This window comes from Cherax quadricarinatus, chromosome 48 (assembly GCF_038502225.1).
Source record: "Cherax quadricarinatus isolate ZL_2023a chromosome 48, ASM3850222v1, whole genome shotgun sequence".
Taxonomy (NCBI): Eukaryota; Metazoa; Arthropoda; class Malacostraca; order Decapoda; family Parastacidae; genus Cherax; species Cherax quadricarinatus.
In genome coordinates this window covers 22011257-22028483 of record NC_091339.1, presented here as the reverse complement: position 1 = coordinate 22028483, position 17227 = coordinate 22011257, and the positions used below count along the sequence as shown (strand labels likewise).

The 17227-nt window shown below is 36.1% G+C and overlaps 1 protein-coding gene across 5 annotated transcripts in view; it reads left to right on the top strand.

Moving 5' to 3' along the window:
* Positions 1-17227, top strand: part of Sbf (SET domain binding factor) — a 302684-nt gene that overhangs the window by 172032 nt on the left and 113425 nt on the right. For 4 of the 5 annotated variants that reach the window (XM_070094967.1, XM_070094968.1, XM_070094966.1 and 1 more), the window contains 3 exons: positions 668-861; positions 7386-7641; positions 15994-16252. In XM_070094967.1, the coding sequence (XP_069951068.1) occupies positions 668-861; positions 7386-7641; positions 15994-16252 (709 nt within the window). The remainder of the gene's footprint in view (positions 1-667; positions 862-7385; positions 7642-15993; positions 16253-17227) is intronic. The other variant, XM_070094969.1, reaches the window with a different exon arrangement.

Here is a 17227-nt window from a genome sequence, read left to right as displayed (position 1 = left end):
CTGTAATAATACGAAATGTTCAGATTGTATGCTTGGATGTTACCGCGGAGGCCGGCTGGTAAACAATGCCACCGGCAGAACATGTGAGGCTGGCTAAGGCTGCACATTAGACGTGTCTCGGACGAACAGCGTTGAGCGGGTTTTTTAGCGGTATGCGAGGCAAAATCTTAGCGATAAAATGTATCGGTATGTGGATTTAACATTATGTAAGGCCAACGGTATGCGGGGTCCATTGTATATTAGAGCTGATTTCCTCTCTTCTGTTTATTTCAGTTTACAGTACACTACTGTATAAACATTCAAAAATATACTAGAAATGTTATAAATGGTGCAAAAGTGACAAAAACAATATCGAGGATGGTTGACACAAATTCACTACCATTATGGTATGCTCCTCACTTCCCGATGAATTCATTTAACGACATGGTCTTAGGAACGGAGCTCTGTCATTAAGTGAGAAGAGGCTGTATTGCTAAATTTAAAAGGAAAAACTTTCATATTTCCTTTTGGGCCACCCCTCTTCGGTGGGTTGTGGCCGGTGCATTGAAAGAAGAAGAATGTTTTAATTGTATGCTTAGAAAATTTAGAATTTAAAGAAAATGTATATTCAACATGAATGAAATTGGAAAACTGCCTTTTTTTTTTTTTTGACACATGTTTTTAACAGCTATCCAGCTCTGCTCTCTGTACCGTCCATTACTGGTGATGATAGTCTTCACCGCCTGGCTCGATGTTACCGCCACAATCGCTTACCAGTTATCACCTGGCGACACCCTCGTACTAAAGCTCTACTTTTGAGAGGGGCTGGCTTTCATAGCATGGGTGTTAGGAGTATGCTCATAGGATCTTCCACGACTACAGGTATGTATAAGTTTGTTTTAGGCGTGTATAACTTTGGAAAAATTTTGTTTAATGTTTAAACTGTGTACAGCATACGTCTAGCAGGACATTTGTCTATGACGTACTTTGTCTGCCCGATTTTTCCTACCTTCGTATATTGAAGTATGTGTACATGTAAACTTTTATCAACATCAGTTTTCAGTGACATAGTGACAGTTAATTGCTTTTTATTGTTACTGTGTATGTTATGGTTCTCTGACAAGTGTAATCCCTAGAGTTGGTTTGTTGTACTAAATAAGGGAAATGATCATGCCCTTGAAACAGGAATTCATCAAATTCTTTTATCCCTTCAAGAATATTAGCATTGATGTGTGTCTGATAATATTCACAAAGCAGCAAAAGAAATCGGTTTGGTATCAAACTGTGTTATTGTGAAACCAGTATATTTTTGTTTTTTATTAACACATCAGTTGTTTCCCACTGAGGCAGGGTGACCTGAAAAAGAAGAAACACTTTCATCATCATTCACTCCATCACTGCCTTGCCAGAGGCACACCTTCACTATAATTCAAAAACTGCAACACATCACCCCTCCTTCAGAGTCCACCTCCAGGACTCGAGTCTGTCTAACCGGTTTCCTTGAATCTCTTCATAAATGTTACTATGCTCACACTCCAACAACACATCGTCATGAAAACCACTTGTCTCCACTTGCACCTATGTAACATGCTCGCACACACTTACTGGAAATCTAAGCCCCTTCACACAAACCCTCCTTTATCTCCTCCCTCCATCCTTTCCAAGGACAACCCATACCCTGCCTTCCACTACAGATTTATATGCAGTCCCAGGAGGTACTACTGTCCTGCCTAATGCTAGTGAAATGGAAACCTGTAATTGTTTTACATAATGGTAGGATTGCTTGTGTCTTTTCTTTGTCGTGTAAATATGCAAGAAAACAGGTACATCTTGTTACTTCTGCTTACACTTAGGTCACACTACATACACACGTATATACGCCCATCAAAATTTTCTATATTCTTATATTCTTAACAGTCTTGTTGTTTTTATCTATTTCCATGTATTTCCACTGGAATGTGGAAAAGAACCTTTCCTCTATAAGCCGTGCATGTTGTAAAAGGCAACTAAAATGCCAAGAGCAAGGGGCTAGTAACCCCTTCTCCTGTATACATTACTAAAGTTAGGAAGAGAAACTTTTGTTTTACTTTTTGGGCCACCGTGCCTCGGTGGGATACGGCCGGTTTGTTGAAAGAAGGAGAATAACTGGTATAGTATTAGATACAGTGGCCCCTGGTTTTCGGCTGGTGCGGAAATCGGCCAATTCAGAAATAGTCTTTTTTTGGTGAAATTTTCCCCCAGATTTCATGCATCCGCTTGGAAATCATTGGTACCAGACACTTTCACCTGGGCCGCTCATACGTTCATGACTCATTCTTCTGCACATTTAATGTCTTATTTTAGGCTAATATAGACATTTTCATTAACCCTTAAACGGTCCAAACAGATCGACATTCAAATTCGTAGTGCTACAAAAGTAGATCTACTTTTTTTTACATATTTTCAAATATAACAAAAAAAATGTAGATAAAAGTATTTTTACACGTTTTCACATGTAAAACAAAAAAAAAAGATCTACATTTTTTTACATACTTTCAGATGTTGAAAAAACGTATATATACGTTTGGACCATTTAAGGGTTAATCCATCTATGATATTTTCTTCAAAATATATACAAAACACATTACATAAACACTCCTTTGTTACTCGCTCATTAACAGTGTCCCTCTAGTCTTGACGCCATAGTTATAATACTAATACATAATAATAATCACTCTTGGGCACATTAAATGTCTTATTTTAGGTTAATACAGACATTTGTACAGACATTTTCATTAATCCATCTTTCTTTCAACACACCGGCCGTATCTCACCAAGGCGGGGTGGCCCAAAAGGGAAAACGAAAGTTTCTCCTTTTACATTTAGTAATATATACAGGAGAAGGGGTTACTAGCTCCTGGCATTTTAGTTGCCTCTTAAAACATGCATGGCTTACAGAGGAAGAATTCTGTTCCACTTCCCCATGAGGTAAGAGGAAATAAACAAGAACAAGAACTAGAAAGAAAATAGAAGAAAACCCAGAGGGGTGTGTATATATATGCTTGTACATGTATGTGTAGTGTGACCTAAGTGTAAGTAGAAGTAGCAAGACATACCTGAAATCTTGCATGTGTATGAGACAGAAAAATAAGACACCAGCAATCCTATCATCATGTAAAACAATTACAGGCTTCCGTTTTACACTCACTTGGCAGGATGGTAGTACCTCCCTGGGCGGTTGCTGTCTACCAACCTACTACCTAGAATTCATCCATCTATATTTTCTTAAAAATTATTTAAGAAACACGTTACATGGCATATAAACATTGCGAGTGGTGAGTTGGGTAGAGAGTAAATATTACGTTTTATCTGATTCAGCCTTAGAGAAAACTGTGAAACTGGTGTCTGGCCCAATCACTGCCCTTCATACGCATTTGTTTACAATTCTCGGTATGAATTGTTCATTACTTCTCCCTTTGTTTATGATGGCTTCTAAAGGTAGTTGTTAGAAACAATTACACTCAGTGAACATGGTGTCGATGATAATATGGCTGTGTTCTGCAGTGTAGGTAGCCAGTAGGTGTAGCCCAGAGGGACTACGTACGTGTACTTACATCTACTGGCTACGTACACTGACTTCCTACAAATAAATACTACTCCTCTCTCGCCCTACATTAAAACTACAAATATTTTAAGGGAAATAATGAATGTACTAACTACTGAAGAGCTGCAGCACTATAGTTATTCTCTATAAAATTTATTTTTTGTTAATATTTTTGGGTGTCTGAAACGGATTAATTGGATTTACATTATTTCTCATGGAAATATTACTTCGGTTTTTGTCCATTTTGGATTAATTACAAACGGATTAATTACAAAAACCTGGAGTCTACTGTATTATTAAGTACACAAGCAAGGAAACTTTAGAAATGACTTCATTTTATTGTTTTATTCTGGTATTTCATGTTTTACATTACTTTTTATGCTTTTAGTACTGTGTTTTATACTGTAGGGTTTAGGATAAACACTGTGTACATAACAAACAGTTGTTTATTTCCCAGAAATTTGGCATGCAAAACATGGTCGTAAGTTGAGTGGTCGTATGTCGAGCAGGTCATAAGTCGGATGGTTGGTGTACATTCTGCTGTTGTCATGAGAATGATGGTATTATATCATGGCAAGGGGCAAAATTTATTCACAGATAACTGTTATACAAGCCCCTCACTTTGTGATTTCCTAAAGGTTAACCATACAGTGCGAGTGTGAGGGAGGTGCGTGAGGCATTACGTAGAATGAAAGGGGGTAAAGCAGCTGGAACTGATGGGATCATGACAGAAATGTTAAAAACAGGGGAAGATATAGTGTTGGAGTGGTTGGTATTTTTGTTTAATAAATGTATGAAAGAGGGGAAGGTACCTAGGGATTGGCAGAGAGCATGTTTAGTCCCTTCATATAAAGGGAAGGGGGACAAAAGAGATTGTAAAAATTATAGAGGAATAAATTTACTGAGTATACCAGGAAAAGTGTACGGTAGGGTTATAATTGAAAGACTTAGAGGTAAGACAGAATGTAAGATTGCGGATGAGCAAGGAGGGTTCAGAGTGGGTAGGGGATGTGTAGATCAAGTGTTTACATTGAAGCATATACGTGAACAGTATTTAGATAAAGGTAGGGAAGTTTTTATTGCATTTATGGATTTAGAAAAGGCATGTGATAGAGTGGATAGGGGAACAATGTGGCAGATGTTGCAAGTACTATATGGAATAAGTGGTAAGTTACTATATTCAGTAAAGAGTTTTCATAAGGATAGTGAGGCGCAGGTTAGGGTGTGTAGAAGAGAGGGAGACTGCTTCCCGGTAAAAGTAGGTCATAGACAGGGATGTGTAATGTCACCATGGTTGTTTAATATATTTATAGATGGGGTTGTAAAAGAAGTAAATGCTAGGGTGTTCGGGAGAGGGGTGGGATTAAATTTTGGGGAATCAAATACAAAATGGGAATTGACACAGTTACTTTTTGCTGATGATACTGTGCTTATGGGAGATTCTAAAGAAAAATTGCAAAGGTTAGTGGATGAGTTTGGGAGTGTGTGTAAAGGTAGAAAGTTGAAAGTGAACATAGAAAATAGTAAAGCGATGAGGGTATCAAATGGTTTAGATAAAGAAAAATTGGATATCAAATTGAGGAGGAGGAGTATGGAAGAAGTGAATGTTTTCAGATACTTGGGAGTTGACATGTCAGTGGATGGATTTATGAAGGATGAGGTTAATCATAGAATTGATGAGGGAAAAAAGGTAAGTGGTGCGTTGAGGTATATGTGGAGTCAAAAAACGTTATCCGTGGAAGCAAAAAAGGGAATGTATGAAAGTATAGTAGTACCAACACTCTTACATGGGTGTGAAGCTTTGGTTGTGAATGCAGCAGCGAGGAGGCGGTTGGAGGCAGTGGAGATGTCCTGTCTAAGGGCAATGTGTGGTGTAAATATTATGCAGAAAATTCGGAGTGTGGAAATTAGGAGAAGGTGTGGAGTTAATAAAAGTATTATTCAGAGGGCTGAAGAGGGGTTGTTGAGGTGGTTTGGTCATTTAGAGAGAATGGATCAAAGTAGAATGACATGGAGAGCATTTAAATCTGTAGAAGGAAGGCGGGGTAGGGGTCGTCCTCGAAAAGCTTGGAAGGAAGGGGTAAGGGAGGTTTTGTGGGCGAGGGGCTTGGACTTCCAGCAGGCGTGCATGAGCGTGTTCGATAGTGAATGGAGACGAATGGTATTTGGGACCTGACGATCTGTTGGAGTGTGAGCAGGGTAATATTTAGTGAAGGGATTCAGGGAAACTGGTTATTTTTATATAGTCGGACTTGAGTCCTGGAAATGGGAAGTACAATGCCTGCACTCGAAAGGAGGGGTTTGGGATATTAGCAGTTTGGAGGGACATGTTGTGTATCTTTATACGTATATGCTTCTAAACTGGTGTGTTCTGAGCACCTCTGCAAAAACAGTGATTATGTGTGAGTGAGGTGAAAGTGTTGAATGATGATGAAAGTATTTTCTTTTTGGGGATTTCTTTCTTTTTTGGGTCACCCTGCCTCGGTGGGAGGCAGCCAACTTGTTGAAAAAAAAAAGGGGGGGGGGGGTTACTAGCCCCTTGCTCCTGGCATTTTAGTCGCCTCTTACAACACGCATAGCTTACGGAGGAAGAATTCTGTTCCACTTCCCCATGGAGATAGGAAATAAACAAGAACAAGAACTAGAAAGAAAATAGAAGGAAACTCAGTGGGGTATGTATGTATGTATATATATGCTTGTATATGTATGTGTTCTCCATGGGGAAGTGGAACAGAATTCTTCCTCCGTAAGCCATGCGTGTTGTAAGAGGCAACTAAAATGCCGGGAGCAAGGGGCTAGTAACCCCTTCTCCCATATAAATTACTAAATTTAAAAGAGAAACTTTGGTTTTTCTTTTTGGGCCACCCTGCCTCGGTGGGATATGGCCGGTTTGTTAAAAGAAGAAAGAAGAAGAAGAACTAGTAAGAAAATAAAAGAAAACCCAGAGGGGTGTGTATACGTATATATATATGCTTGTACATGTATGTGTAGTGTGACCTAAGTGTAAGTAGAAGTAGCAAGACGTACCTGAAACCTTGCATGTTTATGAGACGAAAAATGGACACCAATCCTTCCATCATGTAAAACAATTACAGGCTTTTGTTTTACACTCATTTGGCAGGACGGTAGTACCTCCCTGTGCAGTTGCTGTCTACCAACCTACTACCTATAACTACAGTTATATATTCACTTTTATTTTTGTAAGATGTGGAGGTCTAAAAAAAAGTTGTTAGGTTTTTTGGGGGCTCCCAGGAATGTAACCCTATTTTTTCCCATATGTTCTTCAGTTCGTCTAGCACGGTTTTACCTAACACGGCATTTTCAGTAACGTAACTACCGTGTTAAATGACGGTCTACTGTATCTCTATTTTCTTCATTAACTCTTGAGACTTAAATGCTTATATCTTTTCTTGCCACTTTCAGCAACATTGGTATGCCTACTGGGTGCCATGATTGTTTGGCACATACAGGATATGGCAATTAAAATATCAAACATTATTCACAAACACAGCTAGTTCCTAACACAATGGAACTGGACATGTATGAACGAATGCTGGGATGAGGGTGGCGGGAGTGTCTGGGGTGGACGCGCGCTCCAAATTTTTTCCCCTTCCGCAAAGTGAGCTGTGTCAAGTTAATTTTACGAAGTGTTACACAAAAATATGCCACAATTCTTCAGTAGTGCTATAACCAAAACCTGCCACACAAAACAGTATTAAACGATGGTCTACTGTACTAAAATTTTTTAATGCAAATACGTATATTTATATTAAAAGAAAAAAATTAAAAACAGTTCAAGTTTCAAGTCATGGTTTTCCCGCAGGCAACACTAGTGAGGTGTCACATTCAGTTGAACAAGAGAAGTATTTAGCATCAGTGGTGCAGTCAACACCAGTGTCTGTCCTTCGAGATGGTTCCTCATGGCGACTCACAGACTCATCCCTTTCCATAAACTCCCTGGTGCTGGCAGCAGGGGGACCTACCCTAGAAGTTCCCCAGTATCATCCTACTTATGCTACGCTTACACCTGAAGTTGGCAGAAAAACAAATCCTCTTTCAAAGGCCATGAACACATTACGGTAAGTTATCTAAATGATCCACTGCAAAGCCGTGGATACATAAGGACTTGTTTAACCCTATGGGACATGTGTGGATTCCCATACATGCTCAAGTAGTACTGCCATAACACTCCTGCTTCTCTTCTCAACGTGACAGAGTAAGTGTGTAATATTAGATTTCTAACAAAACTAATGTTAACTGAATTACAAAACCTTTACATTCGGATGATGCCCCTCATTTTCAGTGTAATTAATAGTGTGAGTATATCTTTGAATTCATGACATAGTTTCATTACAGTTTTACCTTTAGGAGAACGATATCACTGTCTTGTAATTCAGAATTTGAAAATAATCCAGCCTTGCATAATTAATTGGTCAGTTGCAATCAAGGCCAGATCTATCAGGTATCTAAAAAAAAAAAAATGTTGGATTTAGGTACAGTACATGGTTCATGAGTGAATTATAGCAGATACAAACTTAAACTATAGTTTTGGCCTTTATTGCAAAGCTGAAAGCAAGTTGTGACAGTATCCAGCAATGCAGTATTACTTGATATTGTTACATCTGTAAAGAGCATGCTGCATGAAGGTAGTATTTTATGTGTTTTTAGTTTTGACATTATAACTGATAATATTGCAAACTGCAGTATAATTAAAGCTTTTAATTGTATTTTCTTTAACGTAAATGATTAGACATTTCCATTGCTTGTTTATGTAGTACTGTATATCAAATGATTTTTAGCATGTTTACTAATTTTTTTTTTTACTTTGTACAGTCTCACAGACTAACCTGATATATAAAGCACTGACTGAGTATTGGCATTTATCTGATTCATTCTTAGAACTCTCATTGATGTGATGAATAAATTTCCTTGCTTTTCTTATGATTTTATCCTCATGTTCTTTCTCTGAATTTAATTAGTCAGCCTCCATCTATATACAGGTATTTCATATAAAAGTAGAAATCCTCTAATTTAATTTTTGTTTGCATCATTAAGATGCAGCTAGAAATTCCTTGGCATTTTCTTTATTATCTTATTGCAGCATTACTAAGAAGTTTCATAAAGATGTCATCTACAGTCTGTTTAGTTTGATTTGCCTGCCTGCTTTTAGTAACATATATATCAATACCTTAATAAATTCTAGTAAGTTTTGTATTAGAATTTCATCAAGGGAAGGCATGAAACTGTAATTGCAGTTTTGTCAAAATATAATGATCTGCATTAAAAGATGATCCCAAATACTTGTATGTAAATAATATGGAAGTGCAGGCCTAGCACATTTGTTATGGAACCTTTTTACTCTATTAGTTTTTTTTTAATCCAGTACAAAGACAGAAAAAAACAGTATATAAGCTAGGCAAGTTCAGATATAGAGTGCATGGATGATCATAGCTGAGAGAGAAATCAGAAACTTTCTGAGGTCACTTGATCACTGTGTTTTGATGGTAATATTAATTTACCCAACATCCCAGACCAACTAAAACTAGTGGTTTTAGGTGACTATTGGATATGGCAGTTAATGCTGACTCCATATTATTTTGGATTTATAAACCATTTTCCTTAGTGACTAGTCTGGCTTCATCCCACTTTGTGAGGTGTCCATGGGAATTTTGGTGCAGATGCATACATTAAGATTATCTTTACTAGTGTATGTGCATACTTTTTCAGATACTGCTGAAGGCTCCTTGATGTTTCGCCCACATAAATTGTCACATCTGTCTCGCTAAATAACATAAACAACTGCATTAGACTTAGCGAGTTCACTGGCTTTCTTCCTCACATAATCCTTAATGGTAATAGAGATGATAGCTACATTCACTTTATACTTGGTCATTAAGGGAAATTATTTACAAAGGTGAAAGTTTGTGTAGTCAGCATTGATTGCCACGTTCAGTACAGTTGTCCAGAGTGTAGGTAGTTTTAGCTTGTCTAGGTACTTCACTAAACTGATATTTCCCCATCAAAATAAGGTGATTAGGTGACTTCAGTGCCTGACATTCCTCTCCAAGTTATGACTGTTCATATATTCTACACCTAACCTTGTCCAGCTTACATATAAACTTTTTTTTCATTTGCTATATTGGGTTAACAAAGTTCCAGCGAGTGAAATATTTCCATAATAAAGGTCCTAGTGCTACATTTGCTTTATATACATATAGATCCTTGTAACTCATGAAGAACAGTATCAGGTTAACAAATTGCATGTCTTTCTTACCATCTTTGAACCAGGCAAAGTTCCTGATGTTTCTATTCCTGAGAAGACACTTGACTAACTTTTATAAAGATTATTAAATAGAAACTTGACTGCATGCACTGTATATTAGCTTGGTCTCAGCATGTTAAATATGAGCTAAATTTGTCTGTAGAACCTTGCATAGTAAGTGCATTCATGCTTTTTTTTTTTTTTTGCAAATGCTTTTTAGTGTTTGCTTCCAAATTGATATAGAATTTGTTTATATCAAAAAATTTTAGTTGTATATTAAGAGCTCAGTTTACAAATTATACCAATTGTGCAATCACCTTGAAATTATAGTTTTGTGTTAGTTTGCATTTGTATTTTCTTTAAAGCAAGGTTTTGCAGAATGTTATCACTAGATCAGGGCATCATTGTATACTACTAGAAGTGTTTTGGATAATAATGGCTACTTAAATATCTTCAACATACATCTTATATTTTCTTAAACTTGCTCTAGCATAAAAACTACAAAGCTTTGACTTGGTTTATAACAGACTGTTATTTTCTTCTTCAGTGCTGTTAGTGGTACTTTAATAATTTTCCTTTCTTGACATTGGTAGTTCAGAACATATAATTTTGTATTCACACAGACATGTGCACACAGAAAGCTACTTAAACTAGAGAAAAAATGCTAGGATAAGAGGAAGAATATTAGTATATTTAAGGAATACAGTATCAGAGACAAGCATCACTGCGGGAGATTGATAGTATTACTTCCAGGGATCAGTACCAGGGCCTATGTTCCTAGCATATAATAAGGACCTGCCAATATGAGTAGATTAACCCTTTCATTGTCTGTGCCATAGTACTAGGCTATGAGCTCAGCTCACTCACAAAAGCTGTGAGCAGTAAATTTGGGCCTAGATATGAGAGAACAGATCTTTGTGGTAAGTGTGCACCATGTAAAAAAATCCTGCAGCATACAGTGCATAATGAGAAAATACTGGCAGTGTTTTTCCTTTAAAACAGTGACTTTGCAGTGTATTTTTGTATGGTTTTTATGGTTGTATTCTTGGTTTCTTGGACTCATGTGATAGAATGGAAGATATATTACAGAAATACAGATGATTTTGATTGGTTTCAGGAATGAAAATAGCTGGAAATTGAGCTCAAAGTAGTGGAAATGTTCAATTTTTGCCAGTATTCGAGTAATCACATCATTCATCCAATACACGTCCAACTGGTGGGTCTAATATGCATTTTCCATCAAATTTCTATTGCATAATGGTAAATCTTCTATTTTTTTGTGTGTGAATAAAAATTTTTTGTGTATAAAAAATCAAAATGGAATTCATATGTAAAGCCTGGGAATGTAATTAATGAACAGAGGAAATATTATTTTAGTGCCAGGAATGCCTGCATTGTTTGTTCTGGACCCTATTTTGAAATTTGTGTGAAATTGGCAAAATTACCAATTTCTGGTCACTTGATTAGGTAGTTGAAATAGTTGATTGGACAATTTCTTGTGATCAATCAATAAAATGGAAGACGTAATAACAAAATAGCTTAAGAATTTGGTTTTCTGACAATGTAATTGGCCTAAAATAGAACTCAAAGTGGGCAAAATCACCGAAGTGTAAATATCGATGATACAGCAAAATTCACTAGTGCAATTTTGCCAATTTTCCATCAAACTTCATACCTTTTTGTTTTATTACCTTCAAAAAAGATTCTCTACCATTTCATAAGCAAAAATAACCATTTATGTCTTTTGGAAAATTCTTGGACACTGTGGACAAGTTTTAGATCAGGGGTCTGGACAATGAAAAGGTTAAAAGAATGTGTAGATAAAAATATAGAAACCTCTGTTTTAAAATTAAGATGCTTATTTAGAACTCGCCATTTATCACCGAGACTGAAATAAAAAATAATTCAGGGTTACTTTATAGAAGACTATATCATACAGAAATTATCTGTTGGAGATAATGTGCCATAAGGTGTGACCTGTGGGAAGAAACATCCATAAGGAACCAGGAGAACCTTAACCCTTTGAGGGTTGACAGGCCCTCTCTGAGACTCGTTCTCAGGGTCGGCCAAATTTAAAAAAAAAAAAAATTTCTTACGAAAAGATAGAGAATCTTTTCCCGATCATAATGACACCAAAAGTATGAAATTTGATGGAAAACTTATGGAATTATGCTCTCACGAAGTTAGCGGTCTTGGCAATGTTTACGCATTGGCGATTTTGCCCACTTTGAGCCCCATTTTCGGCCAATTCCACTGTACTAGTCAACAGAAAGCATGAATATTTCGCTAGAACTCCATTTTTTCTATCGAATGAGTGCAAGAAACCACCCATTTACCAGTTTCAACTATCCAGTACAGTGGTCAGAATTTAGCAATTTTGCCAATTTCACACAAATTTCAAAAGATGCCAATTTCCGAATAGGGTCCAGAATAAACAAGAAAGACATTCCTGGCACTAAAATAACATTTCCTCTGTTCATTAGTTACGTCTGAAGGCCCCTCTTACATTCTTTTGCTTTCCACTTTGAATTTTTATTCTCACAAAAAATAGAAGATTTACTGTTATGCAGACTACTGCATTAGTGTAAAAAATGGTATAAATAATATTGGCACACTTGCGAAAGAATATTAGACTTGCCAGTTGACGTGTATTGGACGCTTGGTATGATTTGTTTACTTTTGAACTGGTAAAAATCAAACATTTCTGCTACTTTGAGCTCAATTTCAAGGTACTTTTCATTGTAAAACCAGTCAAAATCGTCTCAATTTCTGTAATATGTCTTCCATTCTATAAAATGAGACCAAGAAAACTAGAATACAACAATAAATACCATACGAAAATACAGTGCAAAGTCGCTGTTGTATTCCAAAAAAATGGTCAAAGTTTTTTTTTCTCATTATGCACTGTGCTGCATGATTTTTTTATACTGTGCACACTGACCACATAGACCCATTCTTTCATATGTAGGCCTACCAGCTTTCTCCCACTAGATTTGAGGGCACTAGAATTTAGGCGTACTAGTACGTCAAAAACCCTGGGTCGTAAGCCGTACTAGTATGGCCGAAACCCCCAAAGGGTTAAGTAATACCAAGAAGTGCATATTTTTGTTTTCAAATTATCTGGAATTTCACATTATCAGATAAAAAAAATGTATCCCTCAAAAGGGGTACATTTTTAGGCCTACATTGAGACTTTGCAGAGCTTAATGCACAGAAAGTTGTTAAGATTGCTGCAAGCCATTAGAACAACTTTTTGCCATCCTCAATGAATCAGATAGCCTTAATGTTATTCCCAATTAGTGAGGAGTTAAGGTGTGAAGCATAGTTTTAGACTTGGGAGCATGTTTCCCAGTCAGTCATAATCACCTGTAAGTACAGATAATGACTGGACTAGCTTGCAAAAGTTCGTAAAAAACTACCAAGGGAAAAAGCCTAAGTACGTTCTTAAATATACTAGAAGCACATTCAAATCCCTTTAATTTTTTGATGACCAAATGCTAAAGGATTAAATGTCTAAAGCCATTGGGAGGAGGCATTCATTTACATATAGCATGAAAACTGGTGTTGCATTTTTGCATTTTCTTAAAAACAACAAATTGGCACCTTCACAGTGCAAAAATTAAGCCAGTGTTTGGTTTGAAACCAGCCAGAAGAGGCATCCTTCAGTTATTGCATGGAAACTATCTGTTCAATAAAACTGGCTAATTAGAACTTGCACAAACCAAAATAGTCAAAGCTTTCTTTAAGAAAAATGTACCAGCACTACATATTTATTCTTTTACCATTAAGTAGTGTCCTCTTGCCATCACTATATTCCTAGTTTGTAATGAAATATCATCTCTGTGGCTTTGAAAATGCTAAGTAACTATAAAAAAAAAGTGTTAGACCAAAGTTGGAATATGAAACAGTGGTGTATTATCTGCAGTTAAACTAATGTGAACAAATTACAGACACCAGCTACAGAATGGCTTCTAGAGCTGAACAACATAAGTTATCACAAAAAAAAGCTTATAGCATTACAGCATTAGATGTAATCCCCTCATTGACTGATAGCAGGAAAAGGGAAGATATGGTGATCACAAACCATTGAAGATTATACTAAAAGAATATGAAGGAGATCATCAGGAAGATTAACACTTATCAACAAGGGTAGGGGGAAGGGGGCAGAATTGTAAACTGAATAATAATGGTTCCAAAAGAGTACAACAGTGGTATTCTTCACAAACTGGTGGGGCAGTGGAATGGGGTACATGAGAAGATAGGAGCTACAACTATTAGAAATTTAAAAAAAAAAAATTTAAATTAAATATAGATAGTACACCACAAGCCTAGCTGTGTCACTGTAGCTTCAGATATGTAATCACAAATTGTTAACACTACAGTGGTGGAAGCAAACTCGAGATAAGTTTCAGGAGTATGTATGACAAATCCCAGGAGGTCAGGAACCAGTAATGGTAGTCAGTTGTACAATTAGTTAAAAGGCAGAGCCAGGAGTTGAGACCTGAAGCCCCAAAAACACACCTTTTAAGTTAAAACACATGCATATGCAAATATTTAAATATGAGTTTAAAGCATCATCACATCCCCACTTGCACAAGTGTCGCATGATAAGTTTGTTCCATTTCCTCCACTTTCACATTGCCCCAGCACTGAACATTGTTTTACCATTCTTCAACTTAATGTCTGTACTTTTTTCTTTTGGTAGTTCCACGTATCTGCCATTCCATTTTCTCACCTGTATCTACTTGTGACAATCCTCATTCTAGATTTTTAGTTCAGGTTATTAATAACTATTTTATTGTAGGATAACCAAACAAGGGTTTTAAAATATTTTAGTAAATTCGGTATTTATTTTTTCTTTCTGGAGTCTTGAACACTTTAAAGGCATTTAGATTTTTTTGTAGGCCAATCCTCCAAGAAAACAAAATCCTAGAAGTGACAAGATAAAAAAAATGTAGAAATAAATAAAATGTTTTTCAAGAATTTTATTAGGTATTTGCATAAATATTCAAATGTAGTTTTGTACCTAAGAGGAACATATTATTTTCCACATTGTTGTATTCGGCATACTTGAGTTCTTTTAAATGGTTACAAAGAAAAGGGTAGGTTGGATTAAAATGAATCTGCATTTCAAGTGTTGTCATTGACTGTCATTTTGTATTTACTGCTAATGTTTAATTTTTATCTACCTTTGTCTCTTAAATTCTTTAAGCCTTTGTAAATACTTTAGATTCTAAAATATTTTTCTAATGGGGATTGCATGGTATAAGAGAGAGAATGCTACAACCACAGCTTTTGAGACTTAGATTCAATTCTGTAGATAGATAGGATTAGCAGAGGTTCATCTCTCATATTTGTCAGAACTGGTCACCTGTCATGGTAGGGCCTCATTCTTATTTAATTAACTAGGATATCACTGTTTCCTTTAATGAACAGTGCTATTTACAGGTGCCTCGTAAATATTTCATAGTTATAACCATACTTGAGAAACAATGTTTTAACAGCTGACTACATGACCTGTGACAATTTTTAACTAAATAATTTGCTTCCATTCTTAAAACAATATTCTTTGGAAGGTGACATTTATTACAAATTCTAAAGCTGTAGTTATATTAGCTTTTGCTATTTTTGCTTTTGCTTTATAAAAGGCAACATACAGACTTGAGGATTAAAGACAAATGCTTGGCTGTATTTATTTTTGTAAAGGATATTTCTGCTTTTATGTATACAGTATATATACCGTATATATATATATATATATATATATATATATATATATATATATATATATATATATATATATATATATATATATATATATATATATTTTTTTTCAACAAGTTGGTCGTCTCCCACCGAGGCAGGGTGTATATATATTATATATATATATATATATATATATATATATATATATATATATATATATATATATATATATATATATATATATATATATATATATATATATTATGTTAGTATGCACATACTTCGGCCATAAACAACCTACTCTTCGTGTGGCCTTCTATTTCCCATATCTGTACCAGCATGCCCCACCACTTTCTCTCTTCTTAACCTCACCTCCTCACATCCGGGCAGCCAGTCACTCAGTCAGGTCTCCAGGTGGCCTACTGTTGTACGTACTGACCTTCCCCCCTGCCCGTTTTATCAGGACAAGCGGGGGCAAGGGTACTGGCAGGATGGGGCGGTGGGGCTCCATGCGCGGGTCACGACTGGGTGTCCCGTCCAGTGGTGGGGCTGGAGGGACCCTTGGGACCCTCCGCCACTACCCTACAACCACCCCTGCCCTTCGTTCCAGCATCAGCACGGGGCCAAGACTCTCTGTTGATTCTTCTGACACTGGTTCTGAAGCGGTACAATCCTTCCACAAGGCTGCTCTCTATGTTTTCGGTGAAAAAGCACAAATTAAGGTATGTTGGTTACAATTTTTTTTTTCCACAAGCTGTTATAGTATTTGTGATAAAAATAATCCAGGTTTTGGGTCCTCCTGCCTTGGTAGGAAATGGCCAGTGTGATTAAAAAATGTATACTTGCTATTCATTTGTTTGGTAATAACATGTAAATGGTTTGTAACAGTAACATGATTTTTAAATTCAAGAGTAGGTCTTTCATACAGTACCGTATTAAAGTCCTACTGTAATAATTGATCTTACATAGTGTGGGTAGATAACATTTTTTTTTTCTTCAGATGTTAATTAAAAGTCATTCCATCTTGTAGTTTAATTGATAATACAGTATCTCAAGATATTTTAAAATTTCATGTAATCAGTCTTATGTGGTGTTTTGGCATACGTGACTGTAAAGTTTGAGCTCACGCAATATTAAGTTTTTGAAATTGAAAAAAAAAAAAATCACCTACTCTTAAACTTTTAACTCTAATAAAGCATGAGGGTTCTTAACATTTTATTAAAAACATTAGACCTAAATCATGATGCCTCTTCATATACACTGTATTTGAAACATACTGATGTGTTAAAAATCCTTATTTTTTTTTATTGTACAGATAGACGTCTATTCAGGATACTAGGCCTTTCTGTTTCCTTAGAAGAGTGCAATTTGTGCTAAAAATATACTATGTCAGATTTTTATCCAAAGAAAACCATCAGATATTGTATTTAGGGAAAGTATTTAAAGGCTTAGTGGGAGACAGTCAATTGATAGAAAGAAAAGATGGGTTAATTTTTTTATATACTGTATAGTTTGTATATGAACAAAAAGGTGATTTGTACTATAAGATTTTCAATAATTTGATTATTGATGGTTTCAGGGAGTTACAGTATTTTAAAGACCATACTATTGCTAAAGCTTCTTGCTCAGTTACTGTATAATTACGTTCAGCCTTCGTAAGGACTCGGCTAGCAAATGCAACTGCGTTGTACTTGCCA